The following is a 16,092-nucleotide window of genomic DNA, read 5'->3' as shown; positions in this document are numbered from 1 at the left end:
TTTTTTGTTGTTGTTGTTGTTTTTAAGAAATCGATTTGGGCTCAAATAACTCATCGAAGCCTGTTACACCAAACCCATTCAAATAGGAAACAGGAGAACTATATTATTGCCGCTTCCTGAACTCTCTGCTTATGATCCCAATAATTAAAATGTGCAGTAATGGCTCCTGCAGCCTGTATTTCTTTGGGTAATTCTCGGAAATGAAAGGGCTCATTTTCGACCGCTGAGGGAGGAGAGCGCGGAGACGAGCGCAATCTCAGCGGCTGTGAGCCCGCCGGTGGTCCGCGCCCGGCGCTCGCCGCCTGCCGCATCACTTGGGGGAAAATAATCCCGGCGGCGGGGAAGTCCCCAGAGAAGGGATTTCCCTCCCAGTCCCTCCGGCAAATCAACTTTTTCTTTTTTCTCCCCCCCCCCCCCCCCGCCATCCTCTCCCCTCCCGCTCTGCCAAGCGCTGCGAGTCGCACATCTGTCTCCGCACAAGGCGGGGAGGGGAGAGGGTCGGGCCAAGGGAGTGGGGGGAAAGCTGCCCCCGCCGCCCCGGACCGCGGCGGCCACGCGTGGGACCCTCCTCGCAGGGCGGCCGTGGGGTCCGTCCCCCACACCCCGCGGCTGCGGCACACGCGGAGCGGTTACGGCGCTGCTGGTTTCCCCGGAGGGAGCCTTGCGTAATGAGAACAATACTAACAATCCTTAAAAAAAAAAAAAAAAAAAAAAAAAAAAAAAAAAGAAGGAAAAAAGAGAGGGGGCTCAGGGAAAAAAAAAAAAGCAGTCTATCCCCAAATCTCTGTGGAAGTAGGGGTTCCGCGCCGGGGCTGTTCCGCCTGCGCGCTCAGCGCTGGGCGGCTACGCGGGGGTGAGCTGGCCCCGCGGAGAGACGCGGAGCAAAGCCGCGGGGGAGCCCGCCAAGTCAGGGGACCCCCACCGCACCCCCAACCGCCCTCCTGCGCCTCCTGGTCCCTTCCCACGGCAGGTAAAACTTGACCGTGGCGAGCACCCTTTTAGGTTTGTGTGGGGGGGGTTTCTGTGTGTTGCTGTTTGGTTGTTGGGTTTGGGTTTGGTTTTTTTCTGATTTTTTTTGGGGGGGGAAGGGTGAGTTGGTGTTTATGAGAAGCTTTATGACTCCTGATAAGCTCATCTTTGAGGACGACACAGAACTGTGTTCCTTGAGGAATTGGGGTGGTGACGTCTTTTCTGATACCCGATTATTACGTGACTGGGGGAAAAAAAAAGGCATTTGATTCATGAATAAAAATCCGGACACCACCACGGGGGCAACAAACAATATTGCCCGTCCTCTAAGGTAACAAGCAGGCAAATGTTTACGAAGAGGGCTCTTGCTGAAGCGGGGTGTTTGCAAAGATTTTGTTGCTAATTGCGTATCAGACGGAAGGCTGCGGAAGGCTGGTCAAGTTTGGAGCCACCGAGCAGGAAGAGAAGAAGAGGAGAAGGCTGAAGGCGCTCAGTGAGGGGAGAGATCTGGGGAAGACAGCATCGCACGCAGCCAGCCCGCGGCTCCCCGCCTCCGCTCCCGCCCGGGCTCGCTCGCTCCTTCCCCTTCCCCTGCGCTCCCTTCCCCGGCGACACCTCGCTCCATCCCTCTTTCTCCCTTCCCTTGCGGACTCCACTCCAGATCTGTGCTGCTACCTGCAAACTTTTTTTCCTTTTTTTTTTTTTTTTTTTTCCCCCTCCTCTCTCTCTTTTTCTTTTTTTTTTTTGGAGTGGATTCCCCTAAAACCAGCAAACAACTAACTGCTGCTTTTTTGCGTCTTCTTCATCCCGCGGGTCCTTCGGCCATCGGAGAGGCGATGCCACGAGGGTTTTAACTCCTTTCGGCCGCAACTTGGGAGACAGCTCGATTTCCCCCCCGCCCCATTTTGGGTCTTCTATTTTTTTTTTTTTTTCCTTTTTTTAAGACCTGCCCTTTTAGTTTCGCAGCCAAACGCTCTTAGTGCCGGGTGTTTAGAGTTTGATGGTAAGGACACGCCGGGCCTTCCCGCAGCGCTTTCGGGGCGGGCGGGCGGGGGGAACCGACGGGGCGGGCGGCGGCGGCAGCGCTCTGCGCCTCTCCGCGCCCCTCCGCGCCGGCACCCAGCTGCCCAGGGCGCTTGCCCCCAGGGGCTGCGCTGCCTGCCTCCCCCGCAGGCTCGGCCGGGGGCTTGGTGGGTCGTGGGGTGGGTTTTTTTTTCTTTTTTCTTTTTTTTTTTTTTTTGACAGCGACTTTCCTTTCCCTCCCGCACAGAGTGGCAATGTGTAGCAAAGCGATCCTAGCACTCCTGGTCTATGGCATAATAATGCACTGCAGCGTCTACTGCTCACCTGCGGCCGGACTTCAGTACCCGTCGCTCAGGTAGGTCCCCCCCGCCCGAGGGCTCCGCCGGGACCCCTTCAGGCCCCCTCTGCCCCGGCTGTGCGAAGGGCAGGGGCATCTTACCGGGGAGGAAAGTGGAAGGGGATGTGTCACCAAACGAAATCCCCTCCACTTCGGCTGTCCCCGGGATAGGATCCGCCGGGAGGGTCAGACAGGTAGGGGGGTCCCCCCCGGCTGCAGCACTGCCTTCCCCCAGGGCCGCTCCCCGGGATCCCGGCGCGGTTAACCTGCCTCCTCCTGTCCCCGGGGAGCGGAGGGGGACCCGCTCTGCTGCGTCTCGGCGGGAGCGGGCCGAGGTCCCGGCCGCATCTCGACGGGGCCCAGCAGCTCCCCCCCGCCTGCCCTCAGAACTGCAGGGGCCCCGGCCGCTTTCGGTTGCCCGCCGCTCGCCCAGGGTGAAGGGCGAGCATCGCCTGACCGGAGCGCGGCGGGGGGACGGGTGCGCCGCTGGCTGCGAGCGTGAGAGCTGTCGCGGTTCGTGTAGCTGCACTGGAGTTGAGGGGGATTCAGCCTCTCCCCTTGTTTACCTGGCTGTGTGCGGGCTCCCTTCTCCAGAGGGAAAACGGCTGGCACAAGGTTCTCGGGCTTTCTGTGTCTGCTCAGGGTTGTCTGGCTGGGCTCCAGCGGTGGCCGATGCGGCTGCTGTCCCCTTCCACCTGGGAGCCGGGAGCGTTTGGACCCCGCTGGGTTCGGGGCAGGAGCGGGGGGACTCGGCACAAGCGAGTTTCCCAGGCTGGGCCGTGCCCGGGGGCGCCGGGTACCGGGTCCGGGACGGCCGCTGGCAGCTTGGTCCCACCCCTGGTCCCACCCTGCTTGTCGCCTGCTTGGGCGACCGGTGGTCTTGCTTGGCTCGGGGGGAGCTTTGGGCTCGGTGCTGCTGTCCTGCCCCACGGGCGCTTGACTCTATTCCGGGGTGCCCTGCGGGGTCACCGCGCCGTGCGGCTCAGCTGGGAGCGGGGGGGCGATGCCGGGCGCTCAGGGGCTCTCCGAGGAGGGTGTCCTTTTTGGGGGCTCCGAGGTGTCCTTGCACGAACCGGGAGCCCGTCGGGGCTGGCTCAGAGCAGCCCCCTTCCCCTCCCCGGGCAGAGGGGCTGAGGGGCAGCGGGCTCGGTGGCCTGCGGGGCCATTAGCCGGCAGCAACCCGGCTCTCTTCATTCAAGCGCCTGAATTAGCAGGAGTGAAACACTTTAGCGGCATCTATTATTAATACCTCCGCTAAAGCTCACAGACAAAAATAGCTGCCTGTAACGTACAATGACCTACATCGTACTGCAGAGCGGCAGGCAGAGAGCGGGGGGTGTGGAGGGGAAACAAAACTGGCGAGATCTCAAAGGGCAAGAGGCACCATTCAACGAAAAACAACAACAGGCGAAGCCCCCCCCGCCCCCCGGCCGCCCCCCCCTCCCAGCCCCGGCCCGGCGGGCGCGGCGGGGAGGAGCGGGGCGCGGCCCCCGGCCCCGGCGGTGGGGGCTGCCGCTCACCGCCCCGTCTGCACCGGGGAGGCCGCTTGGCTCCCGCCCAGCCCCTGGCACACGAACGCGCGTGTGTGCGTGTGCGTGTGTGTGCGCGGCAGCCTGCGCGGCGGGGAGGGCGTGCGCTCCGCTCGGGAAGCACCAGCCGTGGCCGTGGCGGAGAGGGGCTGTTTCTCGGGCCGGGGCGGGGAGGGGGGGCGGGGGGGGAGGATGTTTGGGGCTTTTCTCGGAGCACGTCTGACGGCGGTTGTGTTCCCCTCCCCCGTGGTCCTGCCCCGCAGAGGAGGCGGAGGGCGGGGATGGGGAGCGGGCGGGCGCAGGGAAGGGATGGGGGCAGACGGACGGGGCTCCCGGGGCGCTCGGGTCGGCTCCGGCGGGGGCGGTGGCCACCAAGGTAGACGGAGGCGCGGAGCGGAGCCCCGCGAAGCCCGGCTGACTCCTTCCCCTTGGTGCTCTCGTTGCCAGGCTGGAGGATGAAGTCTACGACGAGGACGGGAACACCCTTCAGGACTTCGCCTATGACCACGAGCCCCTCGGCATAGCCAACCCGTCCTCCGTGATCGGCGAAGTGTACACCTTGTACTACCCACCGGAAAAGAGGTGACCGCAACTCGCGGGGTGTCAGGGGTGAATTCTGAGCCGGGAGCAAAATTGGGAGAAAAAATAATAATAATACCCAACAAGCCAACAGCAACCAAAAAAAAAATTGTAGATGTAAATCCCGAACCCAAACAAACGACCACGCTGCCCGGGTCCCGGTGCCCAGTTTAAAGCCGAGAAGAAACGGAAAAGTCGCCTTACCTCCAGCAGCGCGGGTGGGGGAGCGGGGGAGCCGCCCGCGCCGGGGAGGGCTAGCGATGCTCCCGCAAACGGAGCAGAAATGCCCAGCCAGCGCGGAGCCGAGCGAGTGCGGCGGGGAGGGGTCTGGGTGGGAACGAGGGTCCCGGGGGACGCGGGGAGATGCCGCCCTCCGCTCGCCGGCGGGGAGGGACGGTGACCGCCACCGCCCGGGCTCCCGCAGCCCCGCCGCAGCCGGCTCCCGGGCCTTGCCGCTCATCCGCGGGCTCTTCCCTCCGCCCAGGCACGCCGATGGGATCTTCAACAAAGCCTACAGGAAACTCCTGGGCCAGTTATCCGCCAGGAAATATCTGCACTCCCTGATGGCCAAGCGGGTCGGGTAAGGGTTTCTGCTCTTGCTTTTCCGCGGTGGGCGTTGGTGCTGCCGGGGCGGAGGCGCTTAAAAGGCTGCGGCTGAAGCGAACAAAGCTGCCCCGGCCGGGGCTGGGGGTTTGTGACGCCAGCGGCGGGGCTGGGGGAGTCCGGCTCCCCAAACCTCAGCCGGCCCCGGCCGCGGCTCGCAGCCCGCTCCCGGGGCAGCGGGAGGCGGTCACGGAGGTTGGATTGGTTTAATACGCTCGCGCATATATATATATATATGCATAGATGTGTGTCTGTATATATATATTTATATATATATGTCTCTCTGATTTTTTGCAAGCGGCTGATTTAAAAGTTGGGCAGCCTCCCCGGTCTGCCGGGGGGGAGCAGTCTGTCGGAAGCGATGACCGGGGCTGGGCTGGAGCGGGGGGGGGGGGGGACGGACACCGGCCCGCAGCCCCAGGGGCCGGGCGGGGCTCCCCGCCGCCGGCGGGGCAGGGGCGAGCCCGGTGCCCCCCGCCGCCCTTCGGCAGAAGGTAACCTGTTAATAAAGCCCCGGGGGGAGCCGCTTTCCCTGCCGCAATGAATAATTCATGGCGGGGAGATATTGTCTCTCCCGCCGCCGCCGCCTCTTGCGCGCACCGCGTCGGGAGCGGGTTTCGGCACGGCCTTTGTCTCCCGCGCATCTTCCGCGCAACGTGTTGCGCCGGGAGGCAGCGGCCGCCGGCGGGTCTGCGCGGGGCCGGGGGTGGGTGGGGGAGGGAGGGGGCGGTGCGGAGGGGCGCGGAGGGGCGCGGAAGGGGGCGGAGCGGCCCCGCCTGATGCAGCTGTGCTTCTCGGTGCTTGCAGCGGTGCCAGCGGCGGCCTGGGGGACGAGGCGGAACCGCTGACCAAGCGGCACATAGACGGCATCTTCACGGACAGCTACAGCCGCTACCGGAAACAAATGGCTGTCAAGAAATACTTAGCAGCCGTCCTGGGGAAAAGGTATAAACAAAGAGTTAAAAACAAAGGACGCCGAGTAGCGTATTTGTAGCGATGAGTAACCAGCCACTCCTGTGTATACAAAGTCCTAAGAGAGAGAGAGAGAGAGAGAGAGAGAAAGAGAGAGAGAGAGAGAGAGAGAAACCCAACAACAACAAAAAATCTAAACAAAAACAAAAGTCATTTCCAAACTGACTGAACAATCACCGCTCCTGTGTTACCTAAACATGTATTTATGTATGAAGTAAAGCCATTAAATGAATATTTTGATAATAATATTGTTTTTCTTTTGTACAAAAGCACTAGAGAAACGCACAGATCTACTTTGTGACCAATCATTAAGTTATATATAATATATAAATATATATATAAATACTACTACGAATACTAAAGAACAATTCTTCATATAAAGCCTGCACAAAACAAGAATTCGCCTGAGCTGTTTATGTTTTTATATAAAATAAATAGAAAAAAAAGACAATCATTGTTTTGAATATTGCTCCTATTTTTGTAACGGAAATTAAAAGGATAGTATTTTTATCCGTGACAGGGTCGAAGACATTAATTTTCACCATTTGCTACTGTACATAGAGAAGGATGCCCTGCTCCCAGGGGATCATGAGGAAAATGATTTGGGAGAATTGGTGAAGCAGATTCTTCCCCCGGTGAGTCTCAAGGCAGGCTCCTTTGCCACTAGCCTCTCTGAAGGGGCAGCGTCCCCCTTCCTCTAGATTTCGATTTTTTTTCCTCCTGCTTTCTTTGATTCCAGTTGTATCTGTAATAATGTCTCCTCAAACAATGAGCTTAGAAGATAATTCTCTTGTGAAAACAACAGCTCTATCCAAATTGTGCATCTCTGTTGCCTATTGGAGGGAGAAATAGTAAAAATAAAAACAACACCAAAATAATAATAATAACAACAAAAAAAAATTAAAACAAAACCAAGAAAAGCCAGACCCCAAACCCCAACCCCTAAATCCCGAACCAGCAGCAGGGATAGTAAGTCCTAAGCCCCGTGCACTGCTCTTCTGGCTGGCTGGGCAGAGTTGCAGAACAAAGCGAAAGCGGAGACAGGACCCGCTTGCAGAGAGCGGGGAAGTGAGCGAGGGCGGCCGCCGGCGGGCCCCGGGGCCGGGGTCGGGGCCGGTACCGGAGCCGGTGCCGGAGCCGGTGCCGGAGCCGGTGCCGCAGGGTCGAGGGAAGACGAGGCGATCCCACCTCGGATCCGCTACCCAACTGCCCCGGGCAGCTCGGTACTGGACCTGAATGCAAAGTACAGTGTGTTACTCTCCAGTGCTGTCCATGCTTCTCATCATGTGTAATGAGCAGGGTTCTCGCCTTTGCATTTTTCGGTCGGAGTTGCTCTTTTCTTTGGTTGTTTTTTCTTGTAGACCCTCCCGCCTCTCATCCTCTCTTCGCACTTTTCCGAGCTCTGTTTAACCCACCTGAGTCACCTTTTTTGGGTTATGTTCTTTTGGGGAAAAAAAAAAAAAAAAAAGATTGTGAACGCTCTCTCACTCCTTTGTTCTGTTTTATGCAAGCTCTTATTGTACAAGTTTAGGAACCCCTGTTGTAGCTACCACTAAAGAATTATGCACTACTACGAAAGTTTTTGTTCCTTGTTTATTGAGTTTGGAGGTAAAATGTATTTTTCTACATTCTGGCTTATTGCTTAGTAAAATTTATTTCATAAAACAAACTTTTGTCATAAAAGAATGTGTAGTGTTCACCTGTGGTCCGGTTTCTAACGAGATAAACCATTTTCACCTCATCTCTCTATGTACGGACTCCTATCTTACCTTCGGCCCGGGGCTGGCCCCCTCCCTCCGCCCGGGCAGGTGGCGAAGGAGGACACGTAGGTACCTGCTTCTTTCCAGCTCACCACACAAACCTTAGAGGAGTCTTTCCAAAGACACAAAACGAGCCCCGCATTCAAGACATCGGAAAGCAACCCCCCCGTGGCCCCCCCTCAAAAGAAAAAAAAAAAAAGTCGCGGGTAGAAACCTCCTTCCCCGGCTGGGAAGAGCCGCCGGGACGGGGAGAGAGAGGAGTGGGCAGAGCCCGGCAGAGAGGGCAGGCGCTGCCGGCACTGCTTTCCCGGGCTGCCTGCACTGCCGGTACCGCCTGGCCGGGCTGCCCGCCCTGCCGGTGCTCGCCCGGGCTGGCCGCACTGCCGGCAGCGCCTGCCCTGCCCGTCCCACCGCCGGGGCGGCTCCGGGGGGGCGGAGGGACGCGGGACGCAGTTTGCAGCTTTCGTGCCTTCTCTTCACCTTGTAAATCGCCACGAGTTCACGGATGGCTATTTAGTGGCCCTACGATGCTGCAACACATCGGCTTGCGTTTTAGTCGTACTTCTTCTGTTCTTTGGCAATGGGCAGAGTTTGCTGTGTTTGTGTCGGCTGTGGTATAATGACATAGGGCTCTCTTGACGTTTTATTTATGACCTTATCAGTTAGAGTTCAGTGGCTAGTCGCAAGCATTATGAAGTGATCACCTAGGTTATTATCCTTTGTATGACTTTTTTTTTTTTTTTTTTTCCTTTTTTTTAGAAACGCCAACAGCCTTACCAAAATTTGAGCAGATTTGAGATACAGTCATAGTAGGTAGATGTTAGTCTTGGAGAACTTATTTTGTGTGCAAATGAATATAAAAAGAACTCAAACAAAGTATTATTACACACATGATATCTATAACTAGGACTTTGATAACTGTTATATAAAGTGTGTAAAGTTTGTATTAATAAATTTTTGTAAACAATGCAATTTCGTCTAATGTTTGGGGGAAAGAAATCTAGAACCTAACAGTGAAAGCTGCATTTCATTGAATTTTTCTTTTTTTTTTTTTTTTTTTTTTTTTTTTTTTTTAATTAATTCATTTTAAAGCAGCGTTCTTCTAACTTTTCATGCCTGGGATATATTTTTTTAAGTCTCCACATTTTAACATCAAATAACCTCTAACATTTTTAGCGATGGTTACTCCTCTGTTCGAGTAAACTAAACAGAACTGCTGCAATAAAGAGCCTAGTTTCACACACACCAGCTCAATAATACTCTCTAAAATATGCAAACCAAACCAGTCGGTGCCTATCTCCCATTCCTCTAACAATTCCTGTGCTTAGAAGCCATTTATTTTACTCGGAATCGGTATGTTTGATGAGATCTTCACCTAATCCGCTTTTAATGAACGTTCTGTATGTGTTAATGTGCTTCCCAGCGTCACCCGGTTTGGGCAACGGCAGCATCTTTCCTTGGATTAAACATATACTGGGCTGTCCTAAAAAAATGATACTGCAACATAACAAAGAGTGACTTAGGCTTTACAGGGTAATAGGTGGCTACAACGAAAAAGCACAGACAGAGTAGTTTGTCGGCACAAAGAGGAGGTCAGCATATCCGACCTTTAATCTTCACTTTAGTTTAGCAATAGCTGCTTATGTTTATTATTTTTATTGTAGCTCAGGGACTTTACTCAAGTATGTTGGAAAGTAACAGCAATTTAGCTTAAACTAAACTCTATTTCCTTCTAAGATCATACAATTAAAAAACAAAGCACAGGAATTAAATGGCAATTTCCTAGCAATTTATTTTTCAAAACTCTAAATCCAGGATTTGAAACAGACTGGTCACATCCCCTCTGCCACGAATTCACTTCCCAGGTTAGTCTCAACAACAGTATTTCACTGACTAACTGGAAAACACCGAGGGAACTTAGAAAGCTGGTGGTATCATTGGTATGTGTTAGGAATGGGTGTAAAGTGAGATAAAAGTTCTGATTAAATGCAGACTGGGTCAGAGAAGAATGCAAAAATATACCAATTGGGAGGAGGGGGAGAAGACAATCATTTCTCAGACTGATAGTGTAAGAAAATCAAGTCACTGTTTCCCAAAGGCAGTGTACAGCAAAAAGCTGCTGTTAGGTTTATTCAGTAATTATGCAGTGCTCATACATATAATCACACTACATTTCCTGCCCATCTGAAAATGTGCTTAAGAGGTACAAGCTGAAGACCTTCTTGGTATCGGCAGCTAGAGGATGAAATTTGGGTTTGGTCCATCTGAAAAATAAGGTTGTCTTCATCAAGTCCTGGCACTTGTTGAAGATGTGCAGAAGGTGGAAATTCTGCTGTAAATGACACAGAGATGGTCCTAACCTCACTCTACTGAAATTTCTCTTCACCAGATCACATATCATTTCACGAAGAAGCTCAGCTCTAATCCCAGTGATTTAAACTGCCATCTGAAATGATACGCTTGGAAAATGTGCAATACTGAGTCTTACAGCATGAGTTTTGTGGGGATTGCTGATGTTCTGTATGCTGCTATACGAATAGCAGCAGAAATGGAGAAAGCCAGCTGAGGAAACAAGAATGACTAGACAAGACATGATTTTGGGGCCTCGCATTGTAAAAACCTCCTGACATACAGTCCAAATTAGTTAGTACAGGAGGCTGAACAGAGAAGGACAGACTGTTCCAGATTCCAGCCCTCAGAAATGTGGTGTAACACCACATCTGTCATAGAGCTACACAGGTTATCAAAACCAGAAGAGCCTGAAAGAATCATTTTCTGTAGACCCCTGGTGTAAACCTGGCTGTGGCCAGCATCTGCCTTTCTCAAGCTTTGCTTGTGAGGGTGCTAACCTTCTCTCCCACTGCCTCTCGAGCCTTTCAGCCCTCTTCAGAAAACAAAGTTCATCACAGAATCACAGAATCGTCTAGGTTGGAAAAGACCTTGAAGATCATCTAGTCCAACCATTAACCTAACATTGACAGTTCCCAACTACACCATATCCCTAAACGTTATGTCGACCCTACTCTTAAACACCTCCAGGGATGAGGACTCCACCACCTCCCTGGGCAGCCCATTCCAACGCCTAACAACCCGTTCTGTAAAGAAATGCTTCCTAATATCCAGTCTAAACCTTCCCCGGCACAACTTGAGGCCATTACCTCTTGTCCTATCGCTTATTACTTGGTTAAAGAGACTCATCCCCAGCTCTCTGCAACCTCCTTTCAGGTAGTTGTAGAGGGCGATGAGGTCTCCCCTCAGCCTCCTCTTCTCCAGACTAAACAACCCCAGTTCCCTCAGCCGCTCCTCGTACGACATGTGCTCCAGACCCTGCACCAGCTTCGTTGCCCTTCTCTGGACATGCTCAAGTAATTCAATGTCCTTTTTGTAGTGAGGGGCCCAAAACTGAACACAGTAATCGAGGTGCAGCCTCACCAGTGCCGAGTACAGGGGTAAGATCACTTCCCTGTCCCTGCTGGCCACGCTATTTCTGATGCAAGCCAGGATACCATTGGCCTTCTTGGCCACCTGGGCACACTGCTGGCTCATGTTCATCTATTGGTTGTATATGTTTTCACCTAGAGTTAAGGAAAATAGAAAATCAGGAGGAAGTTTGATCTTTTGTTGGCTTGTTACTTAATAATTTTGCAGCTTAATTTCCAGTTCTAGGCTAAATCATTTAGTTGTTCTTCAGGAAAAACCTTCGGCAAAACCACATCCCTGAAAATTTTAAGGACCTCATGCTTAGCCTCTAGAAGTACATGTCCTCTTAACTACACTCATAGATTTTTAAGACCCAAGGGGACTCTTATGATCATCTACTCTATCTTAGGTAATACAGGGCATAGGATTTCATGAGTCCTTCATTTAGCATTTAATTTCTGAGTGAGCTATTCTGTATGACAGCAGTATTGATTGCAAGACTTGCAGGAATGGCAAATTTCCTGGGTAAGTTGTTCCAAATGTGACAATTTAGCACTCTCTTCCTTGTTTCAGTTTGTCTGATTTTTGAGTCCAAGAGATTTGTAGCCTGATGAAGAATCTCTAATGCCTGTAGATTTTCCTCTCCATATAGTCTTAGGCAGAGATTTACTCTCTTCTATGCCCTACCTTTGAGGTAGCAATGTTGATCTCTAAGTGCTCTTTGTGAGGGAGGTTTTCCAGAGATGGCATTATTTCTAGCCATTTGTATTTATTAACATCCTTGTTAAACTGTTGAGACTAGAAATGGTTACAGTACCTAGCAATGACCACCTCAAGGATGTGGCAAAAAGTAGTAACTTTCGTCTTTGTCCTCAGGTACTGCTCATTGCTAACAAGGGTTGCATTTTCTCTCTTGGCCATTTCATCTTGCTGGGAGATCATGATCTGGTCACAATCCTCTCCCACATCTAACTTCTTTTCTGGATGATTACTTTACATGCACAGGAGCCCTGAGCTGGAAGTGACACCATTGTTCTTGGTTCCTATTTTTTACTACTTTGTGTCAAGTTGTGTTAAAGCCCTTCTTCTTCAAGAGAGTTTACCTTACTGTGCTACTGCTCTGGGAGACATTAATTTTCTTCTGCACAACCCCCACGCTTTGTCATCTCAGCTGTCACCTGGCACCCATTCCTGCCACCTTTAGAAAGTGTAGACCCATGCCAGCAATACCATTTGTGTATTTGTGTATTGTGATACATGGGCCCAATCCAGCTCTGGTGCAGATCTGTATAATCATGCCAGAGAAGGACTTGGCCCAGTCTAAGTGCAAATCCTGGGACAGAGCAAGTCAGAGTGACTCGTAGCAGGCTGCTGGCCAAATGTCCTTCTTTTGCACTTGGGTTCCTAGAGGCAATCCCATTCCAGCATAGCAGATGTCCCATTCACTCTAAACCCATGTGGGGCATCTGGAAGTGCTTTTTGCTAAAACTGGCCATGGCTCAGTTACCTGGAATACACAGAGAAGAGAAGAGGAGTAGTACGTGATGCACTACAGGTAACGTGGTTGAACTGCTAAGGCAGAATAAGTGTGAAACCACATGCATCTTTTGCAATAATTAGTTAATTGGCTGTTGGTAGGGTTTATTCAAGCCTAAAAATGGGATTTGGTTTTGAACAAGGATATTTGAGCACCAGAAATATTCCAGTTTACAAGCAGTGGAGGCAAGCATCCTATGTTTGCCACAAGAGTGTTTGTTTTTCAACTTCAATAACGAAATATCTAAGATAGATAGATACATTGATCTCTGAAACAGTATAATTTCTTTATGTGGATCACAGAGAGAAGATCGCTTTCTCTTCAGGCTCTGAGATGAGTTTCAGATATTCCACTTCAAGAAGAACCTCATGGAGATTTTTGATAATATGGAATAGAGAAGTTGGACAGAAAAATGGCAGTAATTTCTGGTTCTTCTGTGCTGTCCTCCATCATCTCAATATCAGGATATGAGGAAATGCATAGACATAATTGTATGGGAAAGGATCTAGCATGAACAAACACCTCCCAGCTGACATTTCCAAAATGGGAATGTGAACTGGAGAAAGGAGAGGGATGTTGACAATCAAACATTTTACAAGAAAGGGAATTTCCATTGCCATCTTCCACAGAGTCCTCAAAACAGGCATCCAGGTTGGAGCCTGTTTTTCTCATTTGCTGCGTCAATCACTTAGGAGTGAAGAGCCTGCTGATTTTAGACAGGTGTTAAAGGGTAGAGACACTTTAACAAAAATTATGTGGTTTTTTTCCCCTCTGTTACACATTTTTGAAAATCTTGTGCTTTGTCCTCTGACTCTTTGCTCGTATTGAAAGGTTGGTCAGTGTCATATCCTGCCCATTTTTGCAGGGTTAACACGCTTCTCTGATAGTGTATATCCAATGTGGTATGCATATTTATATGTGGAGAGGGGAGACTGAGAAACTAGTTGCCCAGGCTAAAGGGTTTACCATTCAAGATTTGACAACAGATCTAAATATATATTCATTTTGGACAGATTAGATTAGACTCAGCCTATGGCTGATCTCTGTTTTGACATTTATCTCCATGGTGAGAAGAATGGTTACTTTTGAGTGCTAGAGTTATGAATAAATGACTGCCTTTCCCTCAGGAGTGAAGATTAGTGTCACAAGAAATCAGCCATCATGTATGTTATATGCCGAACGTGTACTCTCTCAGCTCCCACCGCTTGGATGGGATTGAAACTTCCCTGACAGTTTGAAAGAATGAAGAATGCTTGGGCGGTGTGGGAATCAGGCTGCTCTGAAAATGGTTAAACACTTAATCAGTTGTGAGCTCTTATGTCACCAGCAAAATAACAATATATGTAAATTAAATTGTAAAAATAGCACAAAGAAATCTTTCTCTCCCTTCCTCTGTATATATATATGCATATGTGTATATATATACACATATTTCTAAATCAGACAAAAATGATAACACATTAAAGTTCCAATATTTATGTATTGGCCATAGCTAAACTTAGACACAACATCTAATTTACACTGACGTCTTTCTTTAACAAGTTTTGTAAGAGGAATGATTTAAGTTCAAGGAAGTGCAGTGAGTCATCTGCACGGTGGGCCAGTGGCTGAGCTAAGTTTAGAATCAAGGGGAAGTTTGGATCTTCTGGCTCCAAGTTTTTCCCTTTACATCTCTGCTTTTCTCAAACATTCTCAGTGCTTCAAAAGAAAAAAAAAAGAAGAAACTTTCTTCATGGTTTCTTTTCTTACTTGATATTTTATGTATCCTTGGTTCTCTGGTCTTGTATGGTAAATCAGTGAGTTTAACTTAATGAGCTGATCTGAATTTGTTAAATCAGGTTACCTGATGACCTTGCAAATATTACCTTGTGACATCTCTGTTTCAGGAGAGCTGAGATTAAAAAGCATAAATGGAAAATGTGAGGTCTGTTCAAGTGATACCTGAGCAAAAATGTGTTCCCCAGTTGCAAGAAAACAAACCAGATGAAGCCGAGTGAGGCCAGTCCAACCCAGCCCACCCAGCCCAACCTCTATTGCTACCTGCCTGCTATAAAACTACACATAGTCATTCTCTTCAGCTCTCTTTCCTCCCAAGACTTTCTGTGGGTCAATGGCTTTCCTGCCAGACCAAGGGAATCATGCAGGTTATGGGGCACCATAGTGAAATCCAGCTCATTCCTCCTCTGAGAGGTACCTCTGAAAACAAACTCATGGCCAGAACAAGGGAAGACCAGTCCACTTGCTGTGGCCAGGTCATTCCCAGCAGGTTACAATCCTGTCTCCTCTGCACCAGACCTGGGATGCTCTTTTTGTCTCCACTCTTGCAGCGTTTCTCCCCAGCACAGCCTGACAGATAGATATTACAAGGCACAACCCATCTCTGATACAAATCGAACAGCTAATCTGCTTTTGTACAATTTCTATAGGGTTTATCTGTTTTCCCCTGGGCCAATAAATATACAAAAACTAAGGAAGACTGGCCAGACTCTTTAAAACTATGGTTGTTTAACGACTTCTAGTTTCCCTATCTGGTTGGGTGCATTGCTGTGTTTTTCATCAGGAGGAGTCATGGTACAGCTAAGAGGTGATTAAAATGGGGACTTTGTGTAGCATTGCTGTATGCAGACAGGTGGAACATTTATACTGAAAGAAAGCAGTTTTCTGATTGCATTTGGCTTTGCTATAATAAAATGCAGTTATGTTTTATAACAGTTCCATTTTATTCTAGTTATACTGCAATGACAGTCTTATTACACCACTGTTTATGTTTTTTGCTAAGCTTAGTCATTGTTTAATCTTATAAACAGAGAGTCAACTTCATGCCTGATATAGCTGTTGCATCTCACGCTCCTGAGCCCTAACACAGCTGGAGGTACCATGGGATGGGGACATAAAATCAGTTAGATAACCTGGTCATTATAAGAGTCCTACCAGGGGAACCCCATTCTGTAGTTACTGTCCAGTAGAGCTTGGCACTCAGACAAAATAAAAATATTGAAATATTTAATCTATTGAAATTATCAATTATCAGCACCCAACAGGAGTGCAACCACAGTTGCACTTTACTGAGACTTATTTTACCAATAATGATGGTGTTTGTGTCAATGAGGACACAAACAGAAGGAAAATGCCAGTCAATGTGAGTGAGCTTCATCACAATCTGACCCTGTCTTATTAAAGATGACTTTTTCAGCATGTGCAGTCTTTTCATATTCCACATCAGTGGTTCCTAAAGGGTGGGCTTCAGAGTCAGAAAATCACAATACTGCCTTGTAACTTCACAGTGAGCAGCTGTCGCTCTGTTAAGATAAATGCCACCTTTTATAAACTGCAGTTACTGTTCACTTTTCTCCACTCTCCTTA

The 16,092-nt window shown here is 50.0% G+C and overlaps 1 protein-coding gene across 4 annotated transcripts; it reads left to right on the top strand.

Annotated features, from left to right (window-relative positions):
• The first annotated feature begins 527 nt into the window (after nucleotides 1–527).
• Nucleotides 528–8,742, top strand: ADCYAP1 (adenylate cyclase activating polypeptide 1). Of its 4 annotated transcripts, none has more exons than XM_074879006.1 (6): nucleotides 528–970; nucleotides 2,240–2,347; nucleotides 4,306–4,440; nucleotides 4,922–5,017; nucleotides 5,848–5,985; nucleotides 6,533–8,742. In XM_074879006.1, exons 2-6 carry the CDS (start codon nucleotides 2,247–2,249, stop codon nucleotides 6,711–6,713), a joined length of 651 nt encoding a protein of 216 aa, XP_074735107.1. In that variant the 5' UTR covers nucleotides 528–970; nucleotides 2,240–2,246; the 3' UTR covers nucleotides 6,714–8,742. The 4 variants fall into 4 exon arrangements, with proteins under 4 accessions (XP_074735107.1, XP_074735099.1, XP_074735113.1 ...); XM_074878998.1 differs by having other exon boundaries at nucleotides 528–1,972; XM_074879012.1 differs by lacking the exon at nucleotides 6,533–8,742 and having other exon boundaries at nucleotides 528–1,972; nucleotides 5,848–6,258.
• Nucleotides 8,743–16,092: the final 7,350 nt, after the last annotated feature.

Source organism: Strix uralensis, chromosome 1 (genome assembly GCF_047716275.1).
Source record: "Strix uralensis isolate ZFMK-TIS-50842 chromosome 1, bStrUra1, whole genome shotgun sequence".
NCBI lineage: Eukaryota > Metazoa > Chordata > Aves > Strigiformes > Strigidae > Strix > Strix uralensis.
The sequence above is the reverse complement of the archived record's forward strand: the minus strand, read 5'-3'. Positions and strand labels throughout refer to the sequence as shown.